Below are 19,474 nucleotides of genomic sequence, written 5' to 3' on the forward strand. Positions count from 1 at the left end.
GCTTGCTTCGCGGACATGGAGGAGGATTCATGCTAAAATAGTAGTAAAATTTATTTTTCATCAAGTAAATACTAGCTTAGCCGTAAAGTCTCATACATATTTTATAAAAATCTAAAATTCAAATATCAAGGATAAACAAAAAGTTAATAAACTTTGTAAAAAATTTTCATCATTGAAATAATAAAGCGCAGCTCAATTGATAATACACTTTACATTTTGTAATCTCTTTCAGTGACTAATAATACGCAAGACATATCTTGAGTTCAGATAGTTAAATGAACAACCCTCGAGCAGCATTCGGATAGATCAGCATTCTCAAGTCATTAATAATTTAAATGAAAAAAGTACACACAATTTTTTTTTAACAAGTGGGCAGATCGAAAATATACTTCCTTCTAACTTATATTGGCTATGAACGTGTTTAAATTCTACGGAGTACATTCTTTTTTTTTTTGGCAAGTACTGATTCACAGGGTTTTGCAATTGAATCCAAGTTTCCTAGACAAAAACAGTACTAGTGTATTCTTCTGGCGAAGGTGTGTCTCTTGTTCTCTGCAGGCAACATTTAGCTGGGGAGTCGCAAGGCAAGAATTCTATTTCCAAATGCCTAGAAAACAATAGGGAGACTGCTCAAGAAAGCTAAGGTGTGGGGAGATGTGGATTTCCCAAATAATGAACACCAAGGAGGCAGCTTCGTAAGAACATCTTGTGTTTGTGGAGTTAGTCTGTCAACATCTGTTCTCAGCTTCAGAAGTGGGCGTTCTCCCCTACTGCCCTCATTTCTTGTCATCGGACCGTGCTTTTCGTTTATCCAGGAAAGAGTCAGGCTGAACTTGGTTGGCGCTTTCTTGCCACCTGAAAACTGAATGATATGCCATCCATCCACAATTGTCTTGCCACCAAGCGGAATTAACTCCTCAGACTCGCCCACATCTAGAGACCAAAACATTAACAGAAAAGGATCTTTTTGTAAGAGAGCATGATATCCAGTGGCTTCAGTTATGATAACATTGCCATTCTTCTGGTGAAGCAACAGTTTCAGCTTGGAGCAAAAACATGATCAGTAGTTTAGGAAGTAAACATGACTTCAAAAGATTATGGACAGTTATGATACTCAAAACGCCACAAAAAATGCCCTGAACAAGAAGCCAAGCTAAATTCCTTTGCTCCAATTGACAATGACAATACTATTCTGAAAAACATGCAGCACTCTTACCCGGTTAATATACAGTGGAGTAACTCTCTTTGATAATGAAAAAGACTAATAACCAATAGGAATAGAGTTTAATAACCATTACCAATAATATGCAACAGAAACAGTATTCTATTTAAATTTCCTGAGACCTCTCAGATGGATGTAACAAAGGTGAACTTTTCAGAATCAAAATCTTTTTCCTTCATCTTAGTGGCCAAACAATTGTAACCAATGTATCTGGTAATTAGTTCTCCCCATCGGTTCACCAAAAAAATTTTACTCAATTACAAGTTATATTAATATTCCTTGGCTAGTTTTAGTATCAATTTAGCATTTATAAAATGACTGTACATTAGGGCAGTTCACGTTAAAATTAAAAAAAATAAAAAAAAAGCAGCTATTGTCACCTGTAAGTCGGTGATTTTTGAAACCGGTCAGCCCAGTCCCCCTTACTGCTTAACATGTCTTGCATCAGATGCGAGAAGCTATAAGCTTCACTCACATGTATCTAAAACTACTTTCAGCAAAGTTTGATGAATAACCTTATATCTGTAATCCCAACTCTGAACCCCCAAAACAGAATTTTCCATTAACAAGGCGTTCCTCAATTTATCAATAGTTCTCCAAATTAACAAACTTCACAGAGTAACAGATTGCAATAGTAGCCTTTAGATTATTAATATTCGTTAATGGGAATCCCCACCATACTCATTATTAAAACATTTTACCATCTAAATGTACAGCATCTAGCTTTTAGGTACTTTCCAACTTTAACCTCCCTAACGCATTAGAGCCCTGTAGGTTCAACATCTAGCTTATAGGCCCTGTAAATCACAGCCCCTTGGGTATAACATGTGTTAGACAAACCCTTTAAATTATAGAATCTCTATTGCCCATTTATGCAGTTTCTTCTAAGCCTTTTCCAGGACCCAATCAAATGACATTAGACTTTAAGCAGCACAGCTACCCAGGAGGCAAAAGTGAAGCTAAAAGATTTTCTCCAGACCAGTCAACCCAAGGTTGAATGCAGTGGGTTCCTCTATGTTGCATCATTCTAGCACAGCTTTAAATTCTTCATACTAGTAACTGTTGTTATCAAGGATTGCTGTCATACATGTAGGTACTGCCTTTTCCACTTTTACAAGGGTTTACAGTAGACACAAGAAAAGGTCTATGTTAAGCAACTTGAGAGCAACTAAATTCTGACAATTTACATCTCTAGAAAATTGATAAAACTTACAAGCATGTAAATCCAGAACGGGTAAAAAAAAAAAAAAAAAAAGTAGAATTTAATGAAAGGGTAATCACACTAATACTCCACTTGCTTCATATTCGTATCCAGAAATTACACAGAGGATGGAGTACCAGTACCAAAAAGCAGACTGCCAATATTGCCACCCTTGATAAAAATCTTCTTCTATTGGAAATGTTCCAAAACAGACATAAATGAACTTGAATGGAATGTGTCTACATGTATTCATATAATGAACTTGAATGATTCATTAGTAAAAATCTACTCATGAATCAAAGAGGAAAAAAGTCGTGAAACAGGAAAACAAGGATAAACCTTGAGAAACATCCATTGTACCTTTCAACTGGAAATCTTCAATTTCTTCCATATTGATTCCAAGAGTCCATCGAGTGGAAAATTTTGTGTCCAATGAGATTTCAGTAATTCTGTTCTCATCCATCATATCACGCTCGACATGAATTGCGGGGATATCAGATTTGTCCCACCCAGCTAAAACATCCTCATCAATCCAACAGCTGTAGTTCACTGAAAAACTGACAAAATCAGGCATCTTATCCTTGCCACAAACCATTTTCTTCCCAATCTTTTCAGCCTCTTTAATCAAGTTTCCAGGAGTTGTTGAAAACAGTGAAACATAGGAGTCTGGTTCTTGTTTTCCACCATGTTTTCCTGTCGTATCCACAACATGGACAACCTGAAAAGATGATGGCACCCAACTATCAGAAGCAACATATTCTGAACATGATTTCCCAGCCAAAAATTCAAGCATGTGAACGTGATTATTACACCATTAACTAAAGTGAAAGCTTATTTCTGTGTTTAAAGCAGTTACAAGCCAGAAGATAGTTCCAGAGTACCTTAGTGGCCTCTCAGTTTTTAAAAGAAGCAAAATAAAGTAATTGACAACACCAAAAAGCAGCTTTTAGCCAAAAAGAGCAAGAACCTGCTGATCTTAAGCAATCAAGAATAAGCCCTTAGTGAAAAAAATTCCTTCTATGAACTTGCAGGAACTTGAATCTACAGTGACCTATCTTAAACTAGTTGAGAATAAGAAAGTAGTTGATCCAGGAATACAAATTTACCCGAAAATGCAGTTAGAGCAACATGCGTTATGGAATATTTAGATGAGGTATAAGTTATATTTATGTCAAGGACTACCAGCTACTTACATTCACAGCTCTGGCAGTATCTTCAGTAAATGCCTGAAGAAAACCTACTACCGAACAAATTGAAAGGCCAAAGAGGATAGAGGTTATAATGATGATTGGCACCTTTGCACCTGGAAAGTAAATAACAGGAGGAAACATGTGATTTTGCAAAATCCAGTGATTATTTTCCACTACTATAACTTCAAGTATACCAACCAAATAAAATAAAAGACATAAATGAGAAATCCAGGGAAACTAGCCATCTCCCTTCTTGCTTTCATTTTATTAATGAGGTTGGTGAAATGGTATGTCAAAGTAAGACTAGTCAAGTGTCCAAGCCCAGCAAATTAGCACTCTCAAACCCTTCAAAATCTTGTGGGTCTTGATGCTGTGCTTTGGTAAAAGGACCGAACCAGCAGTGAATTGGTTTTTCCCTCTTACCCCTTCACTCATAACAAACAAGATAGATTACTTTCGAATGACAGATCTGTAGCACTTAGCTGTCCATTATCCATCATACTTCCCCTTCATGGACCATGTAGAGTTTTTGCAAACCTTTTCTGTAGCTGATAGCATTTTCTGCTCGTAAATGTACATTTTATTTCACAGGCAAGTGATCAAAGTATAATATAGTACACAAAGGAGGTTTGCCTATTTTAGTTCAATCTGTAGGTGAAAGAAGAAACTGAGGAATTGTAAAAACTACGTGCTAGTTTCTTCCAACTGTCCAAGCTCAAAACCCAATAATAGCAACTTGATGAAGCCAACTTTTTCAAGTACCTAGTTTAGACCCCATAAAAAAAATACTCAAACATTGGGAGAGATTGAAGTAATTGCAATTCTAGTTTTTAAGTAAAAAGAGGTTACGACAGGTCTGTAATTGAATCATAATTGGACTTGCATGAAATATACTAGCAGAAAAGCAAGACACGCAACAGTAAATTTGAGGCCAAGTAGTTGAAAAGCTATTTTGGATAGTTGCATACTTTACGCCTCTATCTATGCATAGCAAGCAGATATGTTCCTTGATACAAGTTCAAGCTAGTGAGAAGCTATATGATTTCGCACATCATGCACTTCAACTTAATAACCAGCATTTGACTGATATACTGCAATTAGACAACTTTACCACAGGATCTGCTTTAGAATGAAAAATCAGATCTTGAAGTGTTTGGTAAAAGTGTTTGCTCTTAATTAATTTTTTATTGCCAATTGAAGCTCCCATTATGGTCATGCAAAACTGTTACAACTTAAATTTTTTAAAATAGTTCACTGATTGAGAAGCCATAAAACAAAGGCCGGCAGTAGCATTTGTGAAAAAAATGACGGCAATTCAAACTAATATTGGTGTTCACGTAAGAAGGATATTGTTACTACTCGGTAATAAATAACTCAAATCTCTAAATGCTCTCATCTTGTCTAAACATAACCAATAAACCAATAAATTGTTGGTAAAAATGCAATACACCAAAACATAACCTATGTACTGTGTGCAGGACTATCACGATCAGAAAGATGCCACCAGAAAGCAGAAAATGTGGGCGTGCTACCAAAGACAACTCTCTGCCCCCTATGCAAGTACTGTATTTATGCACTTGAAAAGGAACTCAGTTCATTCAAATCCAAATCCTCACTTTAAGGGGTGGCGCCTAAGAAGGTCAGGACACATGCACCTAACATTGCTTACATCCAAAGTATTTGAAAATTGTAAGTTCAACCTTGAACTTCATTGATTTGTGTTTGATTAGGACAAACTTTTCATAATCAACTGCAAAGACAAGCAAGCTTTCGAGTAAGAACCTGAGATGTGAATATATGACAGAAGATACACCAACGTAAGGCACACAATTGCAGCAATAAGAATTGCAACCACAATATTCCCTATCCACTCAGGGTTGCTACCAGGATTCCTGCAAAAAGATAAAGATGACCCCCATTACTCCTCTAGCGGATCAAAAGACTGGTTAAACAATTTCTGGTGTACTGCAGTTGCCAAGCAGAAAGACAGCATTTATATTCTACAGATTTGCTGAGATAAGGAAGTATTATGACTGCTGATTAATTTGATGCAGGAATAATGAAAGGACCTGACCATCAGAGATTTTTTTCATGTGGCTAATGACCTAAGATTGATATAAGATGGAACCTAAAAAACCACAAGTAAAAGACAAAGATATCATCTTTAAATGTCAAACAAAGAACAGTAACATAAGTATATGACTCTATTTGGCAACAAATTGTTAGAAACAATCAAGAATATGGCTTGAAATATCCTAGGTTATTTATTTTGTCCAGAAAGATGTTAATCAAGCAGCCTGATAATATTTGTGTACAAAATCCAAAAGAACCAAAAAAAAAAGAACATATTCTTGGATTCTGTGTCGGTGTTTGAGATATCCTAGGTCAGATGTCTATCAAACTTTAAGATAAGCTAAAATTATCCATAGATTCTCAACAGATCCCGCAAAACACCGGAGAGGATGCATTTACAGCCAAAAAGTGAAATCATAACAATGTAGAATCAAACCAACTCCCGTCCCCCAACTAGAGAGGTTATTTTTAAAAAAAATTATATGCATGTGATAGTCTAAAAAACCTTTGAGAAGCTAAAACTTACCAAATGTGCAATATTTCCTAATACAATGGAACAAAGAAACAAGGAAACATGAGAAAATGAAGAACAACATGGTACTCTGTTATTCAAAAGAAAGAGTGGAAATAAGAAAGGTTAATGATATTGGCAGAGATACTCCATTTTCTTCATGTTCTTTTGCTAAAAATATAAAATCGGTGGAGTGTCAATATCAGCACTAAAAAAGAATATAACTCAGGACTTCCAAGAAAATTTACCCTCTTACTGTTGGTTTACCTTTCTAAACGAACTGTAGATCCAACCATTATGCTTGTCAACCTTATAATCATACCAGAAGATAGTAGAAATGGAAAAGACAAGCCAATCACCAAGGTCAGAGTTTTCAGTGGTTTAGGCAACCGAGCTGGTGATAGAGTAGCTTCAAGCAACCCATCTGCTATTCCAACACATAGATTAGACAAAACAAAGCAGGATTGATATGATTCCAAGTTTTGAAAAAACTTAATAGCTATCGAAGAAAAATTCTAGTAAATCATAGATGAGAAAGAAGTAAAATTCTCTTAAATAGAGATATATCTAAACAGCTATTTTGAGACAACATCCAGCTTTTATCAGATCTCAGGTTGTATCATTAGTGTTGCATTAGGTCTCATCACTATGAAGCAGGCTATTGTAATCATACTTACATGCAAATGCAGGCGAAACCAGCCAAACAAGAGCTAAATAAGTAGATCCAATCTTATAATAGTTTCCCAGTATCAGGAGCAGAAGCCACTGTATTAAACCTGCCTTAAAGAGCCATCTTTCAGAATCTAACTTAGCAATGTCAGCTTGAACAGAAGAAGAAAGGTCCCTATATCTTGTTGAGTATACAGCTGACAAGTATCTACGCAGAATCAGATATCCTAGATGTTGGCCAATGAATGCTCCTAGCAGAGCAGGTACACCAAATAAACCAACCACCAGCCAAGGGTTTGAAACATATGGAACTGGTGATGCAGATACAAGTGGGAGACAAAAGGCAGCAACAGCAGCGAAAGCAATGGAGCTTATCCACATGAGTATGATACTCAAAGATGACAAAGCCAGTGAGATTAGTGCAGAAGAACCACCCATCATGATTGATGTAACCCATATCAAAAGTGACTGCATAATTGTGGAGTTGTAGAACATGTTGGCTAACCGTTGACGAAATACAACAATATATGTTCCCTGAGACACAAGCATACATGTTCAATTAAGAATGACATTGGCATCTGTATCCAGTTAGATTGACTAAAATTCATCTATGTAATCAAGAGATTGACTAGTCAAACAAGAAAATGCAGATCTACAATAATCTGCTAAAGTATTGCTAAGGTACCAAAATGTCAAAATATATAGCAGCATCTCTGCTAGAATTTCCATCTTGTTCCTCTGCCTTGCCCAGAGGAAGATGAGAAGACGCAGCAGCTTGAAGCAGAAAAGCGAGCATATTTTCTCCAAGATGTTGAAGAGAACCCGGTTTCAGAAGCTTTAATTTGTCATTCTGCACAAAAAGGTACTTATTCCTAATAAAAGTTGTTGGTATAATCAAACCATCTAGCTTTGGATATCTCAAAGAAAAATACAGGAAAAGGGCTAAAATAGCAATTAGACATATCTGCAGAGAAGATTTACTCCAATTTGTTGTAAATGAACATAACATGTCCATAAAGACATGCTACTAGGTAGAGCTCATGCCACCCACCGAGAAGCAGATTATTGTCAGGCTAGTTAGATTTCTATTCATGTCATGCACATTTGAATAATGCCTTTTTTCTTTTTTTAAAGAGGCGCATCAGAATAATATATCATTAAGTAATAGTTTCTAAGCATGAGAGAGAGATGATCCCAGCCACAACTCAGTCTAATTTTGGTCAGTCAGGAGGCAAGCATTATCCAAAAAGTCATGCTCACAGACGATGAAATCAAGGTGTTTAAAATAATCAAGAGAATTGATGAACTGATTTGTATTATACTCCAGATGAAATCAATAATCTGCTCTGGAGTCTGGTTCATTTGATTAAAAGAAGAGCAAAAGTTGGTCATTATTCTGCTTCACACCAACTTATGTTCTATATAATTGTGCTCCAGATAGAAATGACAGAAGCTGCCTTTTACGAAAAATGCATTAGATTGCTATTTTGACCAAAGCGCCATATAAATCTTAATATCAAGCAACATAGCATGAGAATAAAATGTCTATGTGATCTTCCAGGTTACCTTTGTGTGGTATACGGCAGTGTCATCAAGAAATGCAAAGTCAAGTCCAGAAAGTCCAGCAACTTCTTTATATATTTGAAAATCGGTTGCAGATTTTATTGCCCCAGAAGAAAAGAGATCCTGCAGCACTAAGATATCCCGAAGATATAAGTTTTTGTCCTGCCTGGAAAATGTAATTTAGTAAAAAAGCAGTACAGTATTCAACACAATTGTTATCTCCACATACTACACAAACAAACTCGTTCAACAGACCTGTGCAACAATCTGAGCAGATGGATACTTTGCTACAGCTGCAAAGTTTTCGATTGCCCACGGATTAGGACCAGCCTGTAAAACAACAAACAAGAAGACAATAAGGAAAAGAAACAGCCTAACCAGAGTCATGACGGATACCAATTGAAAATAGATCACTGACGGTAATGCATTAGGCCATTATTCTAGGTTTAACACAAATGCAAGAGAATCTATTAATTTTAAATGTATCTAATATTGTGAGGGTGCATTAAACACATAAGATAGGCTTGTTAATCTTTTTTATCATCACAATTCTTGGTCCTTTTGTTGGCACCCATTGCTGCCATCAGCAATTGAACCATGCTAGGCCACACATAGCATGTAAGAGAAGCACCACAATGTTTTTTCTAAAAGTCAAATATTTCATAGTTGCTACTTCAGAAGCAAATAAATTTAGAGAAACATTAAGGCTAAGGGAACTAGGGAAGCGAGAGAGAGAGAGAGAGATTTTAATTCACAGAGTAGACCTGAAAAATGGTAGACTTTCCGCCGATACCCATTGCCTCCAAATCAATAGCCATTCTTACTGTATCACTCCAAGGGTGCTGCATTGAGATTATATGTCAATCCTCCCAAGTTCAATATCTGTTGGACTTTGCAGAAAGACTTATATTTTGAACACCAGAACAATAGCATTATTAAATTCTATTTCCAAGGATATCCACTTGCAATTATAGTGTATAGAATTTTTTACCCAACTTCTATCCCAAGGCATGGTAGCCTTACTCTCTTCCTCCCCCTCTCCCATTCCTTCTCACTGTTCTCTTCTCTCATTAATTGAGAGAGAGACTCTAGAGTTTACAGCCACCCAACATATATTTGCCAACAGAGATCTTTATCAGTACAATGATGAGTAAGAAATCCAAAGCTCCAGACTCATCCAATTCACAGGTGGAGGTCACAGGTGGAGGAGGACATATCTGTTCTCAAGTGAAACTTTTGTCAGGTAATGGGCAAGTTCCTTCTTATCAGGTAATGAACTTTAGAGCACTGTTGATTGACTTAATGCATATCAATTCCAAACTTGTAGTACAAGGAATAAGAAAAATAAGGCATTAAATAGGGGTAAGTAAAAAGAGGGAGAAAATCAATGAGAACTGGGGAAATTAGTCAAAAGAACTGACTAAGATGGAAAAATTCATCCAGATTTTTTTTAACTAAATCTATTGCTATTTATGCTGACTATGTTTTCAACATTATCAGGCAAAATTTCATCATTTTTCGTCAAAACTCTAGACGCCAATATTTTCTCCTCTCACCAGGCACTAGAATCCTATAATTGGTTGGTTGGTGCCAAAAACTTCTTTCATATTTATAGCTGCTCGTATATATTCACAGATCTTGGAAGAGATGGAGGATTGCAACCTTGATGGTTTAGTGCCCAAGAAAATCCTAACAAGCTTTTCATGATGAGGTTCCAAGCTAGGAGTTAAGCAACTAATACTCCGTACATTCACTTATAATAATGGTGTGCGCGCCTATTCCTAATGATGGAGGTCCAAGCATTAGAATTGATTTTGGCAACATGCTGAGATGGTGCATGAAAAAATCGGCTCTCACCAACCAATATTAACCAAAAAATACATCAAAATAATTAGGGGCCACACTCCCACCAATAGACATCTCTTGGTCAAAACCTGAGTTATAAAGCTGTGAGCACCATTTAGCCCTTCCTCCTCCCCAGTATTAAATAAGAATATAACAGCATGCTTAAATCCATGAGCCCACTGAGAAATTCCTCGCGCAAGCTCCAACATAACAGCAACACAAGAACTGCAATCACCTGCTCCTTCCCTACATACAAAGGTCAGCATTGAATGAGAAGCTCCAGATTCTCTGAAAAAAGTTGAATGCATCTTAGAACAAACAAATGAAGATGAAAAAATGAGATTGTAAATGGACTAAATGCAAGGACAGTCATCCAAAGTACAAATCAGCAAACCTACAGATAATTCTTTCCAAAGGAAAGAAACAGATTTCTGAGGACATGCAAAGAAGAATTAAGTAAAAACATACCCAGAAAAAACAGTGTCAATATGGGAGGAGACAAGAATAGCATTCTCCCCAGCTTCAGTGGCGTATTTGGGCAGGATTCTCATAGCAACGTGATTCAAATCTGAATAAACAAGAGTTTTCCCCTTAAAAAGGCCACTAACCAGACGATTAGCTCCATATTTTGTATGAAAAAATTCAATTTCCACATCAACTTCCCAATGAGCAGTTTTCTTAATCGACTCTGATGCTGCCAAGACGTACTGGAAAGAAAGTTGGCATCATTATAAAGGTATGCACATAGAAAAGCATCAAAATGCAAATACTATTTACCCAAAAAAGAATACAGCAACCTTCACACCACAAGTAAGTGGCAAGCAAAATTAAATTCTAAAGTAGCATCAAGGATTATCGGCGCACAATATCTGTAGCTAAAAATACCAGCTACCGAACATGAATGTGGCATGTAAATTAAACCCTTACTAGAAAGTGCAGCTTCTACTTGCTGTTCATTATTTACAAAACTATCAAGAGAGCTATATTGTTGATCACACATGTAACCTTGTCTAACAGCTCCTTTTAGACGGCGGAATGAATCAACTCTTTGTATTTTAGATTATACAGTATCATAGGGTGGTGGGTGTCAAACTTTAGTTAATTGACACTTAGTGATCAAAAGCTTTAAACTTTTAGATAAGGGTGAGTATGATCATGGGTTTTTCTAAATGATAATAGATTCCAATGAACTCACCATTTACACTAGGATTTATATTATTTTATTGAAATTAAAAGACAGAAAACAGAAAAATGGCAGAGAATCTTATGGAATTGCAATAATTATGACTATCAAATTAACTGAAAACAGATAGGGATGCAGGTTAATTACATCAGTGAAAATAGACCATTAATACCTGCAAAGCACGGTCCAGAGCATCAGAACCAACAGGGTGAGGACCAAATTGAGTCAAAGCCTTGACATGCTTTATAGCCTCAAGCTCAGAAAATCCTCTCTTACCCACCTGCACAGCCGAAAGTGGAGCTGGCAGACTCTCAAACTGGTAATGATAAATAGCCCAACTCCCATTTACGACCAGCACAAACAATGTCAGAACCACAAAAGTTGACCTCTTAGCAGCCACTACTACATCATCACTGTTCTGGGGTCCCTTTTTATCACTTGTATCACCACTGGTAGATGAATTTGATTTAGCAGCAGAACTACTATTGGGCCTCTTTCTCATTTTCCCTTTCCTTATCGTAATACCCCTTTAAGATACTGAACATAAACCTGACACCTGACCTGAAGATAAATCATCCACACCAAAAAGAATAAAAAGTTCAAATCTTTATGAGATAAAGTCAGTTTCTTGAACAACCCAAAATTCAAAAACTTGAAAGCTCAACAAGCATATCATTAACCAATCTTTCTTGGAATTTAACTTACATGAATTGGGCTTTGATTTTTAACGTTGAATAACCAATATAAATAGCAAATATGAAATCAGATACAAGAAAAGCAAAACAGAGTTATAAACACTTGCCTATTTAAGTTGAGATGCGAAAATGTGCTTCTTGGTGGAACTTTCAGTAATGAAGAGTGGAGACTAAGAAGAAAAGAGCAGTGACGTGAGGCAAGGACGGTATAGAGGAGGGGAATAGCGGAATGAGTCGTTAGTTGGTTAAACAGATTGATCTAAGCACCTGCTCTCTCGAGTGAATTCAATGGCTGCTAAACGACGTCGCGTAAATAGGCAGAAACCTGTTTGGGTTCTGTTTCCTCGCACAAGTCAAACATGTGAAAAAATACGATGAAAAAACTCCAATTGGCCCTCAAACTATTTTTTGTTTGTCAATTTCCTTGCCACTCAAACTATATTGTTTGTCGATTTTAGTCCTTCAACTATTAAATATATACTTTGGCCCCTCAAACTTATAAAAGGCATATTCTTCACCCTTTTGGCCAGGTATATTCTTGAGTTGATAAAATGATGTGACAAAATTTGTACCACGGTGTCTACATAGATAGGATCTACTCAAACCTTTGCCTAGAGAATATACCTTTCACAGAGAGGCAAAAATATATATTTAATAGTTAGAGGGCTAAAAACCTATCAATTTAAAAGTTTGAAGAACATCTAGATTTTTTGCCCTAAAAAAAAAGAGAGAAGAAAAAACTAAAATATTTTATTTTAATATCTAAAAAAAAATTCCTAGTAATTATTTTATCAAAAGTTTATCTTAAGTAATCATATATCTCAATTTCATGAATAATATAAAAGGTGTTGTATATTATATACAAAATATATTCTTCAACAAAATAATAGCTTATTATTGTTCAATTATACGCAAAATAACATATTATTAACTTCCATTGTTGTAAAGCTACCAAAAAAACAATTGAACTCAACATATTTTAAAAAGTTAATAGACTTCCAACCACTCATAGAAAGATTGTATGTATCGTGTCAATATGTGTACCTCATTTAAATAGAAAAAAGTAAGAGGACAAAACATTATATGCTTACAAAGAGATTATTGAGATGTTCTAAGAGTATAAAGACTTACATCGTATGGCCAAATTCAAAAAAAAAAAAAAAAAAACTTATTGAAACGTTTCAACAAGACAAGATAAATTTAAAAAGCTCAAATAATTTTTGAAATTTTATATTTTTGAAGTCATGTGACAATTTTCATCCAATCAAGGGCATGACATATTTTCACTACTTTACATTTGACTGTTAGTCTGGCAATCTATAGATTTTATGTGCGAATGAATTGCTACTATATTATAATTATAAGGAGGTAATATGTAATTATATATATATATATATATATATATATATAATAAAGTCGTATCCTCATACTTATCTCTTCGCGTTTTCTCTTTTCTACATGGCTTAATGAGACAGCAAGTAGTTTCCTACGTAGCTTGCTACTTTTTTGTTTGGATGTATATCAATTCTTATTTCTTATAAAAATTCTTAATATTATATGATTCTTATTTCCTACCCAATGAATGAACTAAAAAGTAATTCGATATAAATAAAATAGACATAAATCTCCTCTATTAGATATATAGGTATAAATGATAATATATATTTTTTATAAATCTCCTCAATAAGAACACATGATTATATTGGAAATAGTAATCGACAATAATAGCACAAAATTTTGACAATAAGCACACGTTATATTGGAAACCGCTATTGACATCTACTGAATAGCGCAAATTTTTTTCTTTCTCAATTGCATGTTATTTGATTTTTAAAATGTTCACAAAATCAAATAGACAAGTATAGGTTTTGGAGAGTAAAAAATAATGAGCAATGCAAGATAAATAGGGGCAGGAAGATAGTTAAATTAAAGAGAAGAAACTATTCAAGAAATATATAGGTTTCTTCTAGTTGCTAATTGAGCAAATTTTTCTTCAATATGGTCAACCATAAAACGATGTGCAGTATATTCTAAGAAAATATTACTCTTTTAAGTGTCGTTCAAAACTTTTTTGGGAGATCAATTAGCAAAGCTATACTTTTTAACCCATTGATGACATTATTATTTGAAATATCAAAATACTAAAATTCACATATAATAATGAACGGTTCGTTATCCTTTTTGTATAATATTTTTATATAGATATTGAATAATGATAGCTTGATGAATTCCAATGGCCCTTTCAAAAGTTCCTCCCCCTCTTAGGTTAAGGGTTTCATACCCCTAATTAGGTATGTTTGTTTTTGTCATTAAAAAAAAAGAAAAAAAATACTAAAGTAGATTTCTAGTCCTTTCTATCTTTAAATTTTTGTTGATTAAAAAGCTATAGAGACCTAATTAGGCAATACATGACGAGCTTGCAACTAATTTTAATTGTATGATATGCAAATACGAAAATAAATTATTGTTACTTAATTGTATATCAATAACATATTATCAAACTTTCATGATCACTAAAATCTTTTTAATTATTAAATCCATATCATACTTGAAAAGATTAATGAACTTTAGACCACATCTATAAAGCTTGTACTTTTTGTATTAACATGTGAACCATATTTATCAAAAACAAATGTGAAAACCAAAACCTTTAAAAAGAGATTATTAAGATACGACTTCTATATGTATGGCTTATAACTAAGCTCACAAAAAACAAAAAGGAAAAAACAAATAACTTAGATAAAGATCAAGACATAAAATCAGAAAACATATGTTGTAGCAAGTTATAATAAATTTAAAAAAAAAAATTAAAAACAATGGTCCTCATTTCACGAGTGGCTTGATAAGCCAAACACCCTCATCAAACCAAGACACGAGATAACCTTATTTTAATAATGAATGAATAACCATTTAAACATCTAGAGGTTCTTGACACGCATCCTACAGTTTTGCTGCAAGTAATCATTCTCATAGAGCAGGTCCATCACTGTTTGTTTCAAATTGTCATTTTCTTCCTTCAAAAGGAAATGTGTAGCGATCAGTCTCTCCCTAACCAAGTGAAACTCCGCGTTGTCTTTCTCCAACTTACCAAGGCTCCTAAAAAATTAAAATCAAGATAAAGCAAATTTCTCAAGACAATACATGAGAACTTGATTGAAAATCAAACTAAATGTGTGTATGTATACATACACACATATATGTATATATATACACACACATATATATGTGCGCGTGTATATATGTCTGTGTGTATGCGCGTGTATATATATGTATATGTGTGTGTATATATAATTGTATGTCTGTATGTGTATATATGTGTGTATGTACATGTATGTATACACATACACATACACACATATATATAGCAAAGCTCGATTCTTCTTCTGTTTCTAGTATTCAAAAGATGATCAATTATATATGTGTGTATATATATGTGTATATATGTGTGTGTAGATATGTGTGTATGTATATGTGTGTGTATATATACACATATATAATTGGAAAAGAATCATGTTTGGATTGATATTTTTAGGACTGTTTGTAGGAAAATGTACAGTAACTATTTGATGTTTGTGAGTTAAAAAAATAATTGGGAGCTGTGTTCCCGAAAAATATTTTTGACAGAAAATCACAATCCAAACAAGGCGGGCCTTGAAATTGAAAGTCAAAAATTGGTGATGAACGTTACACTTCATAACCAAATAGTTTAAAAATAATCACAAAAGATTCTGCTATTAGATTAAGTGTTGACCTGTTTGAATGATTGAACATAGGAATGAGAAAAGAAAATTAGAAGGTAACTTAAGCACATAAATAAATTTAGATAAGAATATGAATTTTTACCTGCGATTTTGAAACCAAACCTTGATTTTTTCATCCTCAACGTCCTTAAGCGGTAGACAGTCATGCTTCATTTGTTGCCTTTGAGAAGCAGATGGACATGGACATTGAGCATACATTTCTTCCAGGGCTACAAGCTGCTTATCGGTGTAACTTACGTTACCAGAACCCCCTGAATTTGCCATATCCTATTGAATAGACTTCTTGATACCACACATAAAGAAAGTTAGAACAAATAAGAACTCAAAAACTATTGTTAATAAATATATCATAAGTATTGTACAAATTATAATAAAGGGATAATTTCAGAAACCTCCCCTGAGACTTCTAACAATTTTGCTGAGCTCTCCTGAGATTAGGAAAATTACACATATCTCTCTTAATTTAATAGTTTTAGTAACAAAATCTTAAAATACTATTGACTTGGCCAAATTTTTAAATGAATACCCAAAAATACTCTTGTGTAATGAGTTTTAATTTACTTCCCCGTATAATTACAATATTATCTAATATAATTATAAGGAAAAGGTGTCCAATTTTTCATGTTCATACCTATTATTTGATAAATAACTATAATAATAATTTTATCACTATGATAAGATACTTTTGATGATATTTTATTATGAATTTAGATTTATAAGATAGAAAATAAAATGTTGAAATAATTGATTCATAGTTTATGAATTTTCTGAATAGTGGGATTATCATAATTTAATACTGATTTTGGATAATTTTGTTTTGATTTATTGTTAATTTTAATACCAAAAAATAGAAAACAAAGATAAAAAGGAATAAGAAAGAAAAAGAATGAAAAAATATTTTTAAAATCATTCTAAGTATAAGTATACCAAATAAGGGAATTTCAATAAAATATTTAAGGACGGTGTTGTCATTTTAAATGACAATGAGGATATGTGTAATTTTTCAAATTTCAGGAGAGTTTAGTGAAATTGTCAGAAACCTCAGGAGAGGTTTCTGAAATTATCCCTATAATAAAACAGCTTTGTTAACTCCGTCCACCATTGGATAAGTGCAATGTGTAGGGTGTGGTCTTGTTCGTTAAAGATAAATTATTCTTTTGAACTATCAAAGATACGACAAAACCATTTATTGTTTGGCTCTGGTCTTTAACTTTCTGCGTGAGTTCATTAGTCATTACAAATGGTTTTAGTTTGAATGACCTTTTTTTTCTTTTTTCTTTTTTCTTTTTCTTATTTTAATTTTTGTTATGATGACATCCATATAACCTTATCTATAAGAGACTAGCAGGTATACAGATCAGACTAATAGGTATACAGATCATATTAGATTAAATGGGTGCCCTGACACCTTTTTTTGAAATTTTTTTATTGCAGGTGGGGTTCAAACCCCGATCTACAGTTCAAAGAAGAACTTAATTTCTTTTTGGTGACTACAGAAATAAAACTCAATGGTTTAGTTCGAACGTCCTTGGTAGAGGTGTATTTGATTGTAATCTGAACTAACCTAGTAAATTAGGTAAATTAAGAGAATACACTATTTTTTTGAGCCTTATTATTAATCTGAATGCCTTTCTCTCTCTCTCTCTCTTCCACACATACACATATATAAATATAATTCAAATTTGAACCGAGACTGGTGGCTCTGAAATTGTGATCTTGTGTGTGTGTATATATATATATATAAAGTCATATTCTCATACTTATCTCTTCATTCTTATCTCTTTATTAGATGAGTCTTGAGCTCAAATCACCCAATCTCATAATTAAATACATAATTATATATAATATATATTTTATAATTATAAATTACTACAAATTTATATGTAAATTATTAACATTTTATGTCATAATATGTATAATCATAAATTATAGATATAATTATATACTCATGTACAAGGTGGATTTTAATTGAGTCTAAATCTAATATGGTCCAAACTCAACTCACATTTAGGGTCTGTTTGGAAGGCCTGTTTTTTACCAAGTTTTGATTATACTAGTTTTTTAACAACTTGTGCTACAGGAACCCCAAAAATTTATCAAAGTTTTTATCCTACACACTTAAAATATCTAAAACGCAATATAAAAAAATTCCCTTCCCTTTTTCTTCTTCTTCTTCCCCTACCACCACCTCCGTTGCCGGCTCCGGTGCCGATTTCCGGTGCCGGTCTTCTTCTTTTTTTTTCCTTTTTTTTTCCTCTCCCCCTCTTCCTCCCTTGCCATCCTCCCCTCTTGTCTTTTTTTCCCTCTCTGCGTCTCCTCCATTTCCTCTCCCACCTTTCTGTGAAAAAAAAAGAAAGAAAAAAAAGATGGTGAAAAGCGGGAAGGGGAACAAGGGAAGCGGGGGGTGGCGGGGCAGAGGGGGAAGGGACAGAGGTGGTGGCGAAGGGAAGGGGAAGGCGGGGCAGAGGGGGTGGCGGGGGGAGGGGAGAAGAAGAGAAAAAGGAGGAGAGGAGTGGCAGGATGTGGCATTGGTGGAGTTGCTGCTGGGGGTGGCGGAGGTAATGAAAGAGAAAAAGTAAGAGAAAGAGCAAGAGCAAGAAAAAAAGAAAGAAGAAAAAAGAAAAAGAAAGAAAAGAAGAAGAAAGAGCAAAAGCAAGAGAAAAAGAAAGAAAAAATTTTTTTTTCATCTTACAAAAATTTCTATAAAATTTTTCATCTTACAAAAACTTTTACAAAATTTTTTCAAAAACTTTTACAGTGCACTACACTAAAGTTTTAGATAAACTTCTAAAAAACAGGTTCCAAACAGACCCTTAGTTTAGATTTAAAATTAGGCCTAAACTTTATCCGGCTTAAATTAGAATTTAGACTTAACAAGCCTTTTTGGACTGAATAGATCGAGCTCAAGTTGCCTTGGTCTCATTGACAGCCCTATTGCCCCTGCCCAAGCTCAAGCTCCCGCTCCCGCTTTGTTGACTCCGCCCCTGCCCCGCGATACTTCTCGTAAGGGAAAGAAAGACCACAATCCTAAGCCCTAACCGATGCCATTGAGCTGAGATTTTTTTTTTTTAAAGATGAAAACACAGCTACAAATTAGGTGCACTAAGAACAAACATACAAGTATTTGTATTCTCCAACAAATCTAAAATCTATAAACTTCTAGTCTAAACACCATGTTCCCTCTTGGTGTACTCAGAATGAGTCAAAACAAATATATATATAAAAAAGGTTACAAGTATGACCATGGAAAACTACATTGGTAGATGACCACCTAAGCTGCTTCAGCAAATCCAACTCTCAACTTGCCATAATAGAATAACAGTATGGCAGCAACCTAGGAATAACAGGTGTGAGACAATGAGGGATATTATATATATATATATATATATATATATATATATATATATATATATATATATATATATATTGTTAGTGTATAGATCATACCACATAATATAAAATTAAATTTGAAATTCAAATCATAAACATATGATATACATTCAAAGTTATTAATATAAAAACAATCACTATACAATTAATGTATATAATTCGACAACAAAT

At 34.1% G+C, this 19,474-nt stretch overlaps 1 protein-coding gene across 4 annotated transcripts; it reads right to left on the reverse strand.

The window, feature by feature from the left end:
• Positions 1–302: 302 nt before the first annotated feature.
• LOC113725813 (uncharacterized) lies at positions 303–12,506 on the reverse strand. Of its 4 annotated transcripts, none has more exons than XM_072074227.1 (14): positions 12,260–12,506; positions 11,630–12,018; positions 10,743–10,981; positions 10,340–10,520; positions 9,194–9,271; positions 8,685–8,759; positions 8,433–8,552; positions 7,552–7,716; positions 6,875–7,400; positions 6,465–6,621; positions 5,396–5,505; positions 3,617–3,726; positions 2,784–3,141; positions 303–933 (listed from the first exon to the last, which is right to left on the reverse strand). In XM_072074227.1, the coding sequence occupies exons 2-14, from the start codon at positions 11,957–11,959 to the stop codon at positions 608–610; spliced, it is 2,775 nt and encodes a 924-aa protein (XP_071930328.1). In that variant the 5' UTR covers positions 11,960–12,018; positions 12,260–12,506; the 3' UTR covers positions 303–607. The 4 variants fall into 4 exon arrangements, with proteins under 4 accessions (XP_071930328.1, XP_027104987.2, XP_071930329.1 ...); XM_027249186.2 differs by having other exon boundaries at positions 10,364–10,520; positions 12,260–12,505; XM_072074228.1 differs by lacking the exon at positions 7,552–7,716.
• Positions 12,507–19,474: the final 6,968 nt, after the last annotated feature.

The sequence above is a fragment of the Coffea arabica genome, chromosome 2c (genome assembly GCF_036785885.1).
Source record: "Coffea arabica cultivar ET-39 chromosome 2c, Coffea Arabica ET-39 HiFi, whole genome shotgun sequence".
Lineage (NCBI taxonomy): Eukaryota > Viridiplantae > Streptophyta > Magnoliopsida > Gentianales > Rubiaceae > Coffea > Coffea arabica.

Coding starts and splice junctions, on each gene's coding strand:
- LOC113725813 (XM_072074227.1), bottom strand. CDS start 11,959: ATGAGAAAGAGGCCCAATAGTAGTTCTGCTGCTAAATCAAATTCATCT. Junction 3,142..3,616: donor ATACTGCCAGAGCTGTGAAT/GTAAGTAGCTGG, acceptor TCATCTTTTCAG/GTTGTCCATGTTGTGGATAC. Junction 934..2,783: donor TGAAGATTTCCAGTTGAAAG/GTACAATGGATG, acceptor TTTGGTCTCTAG/ATGTGGGCGAGTCTGAGGAG.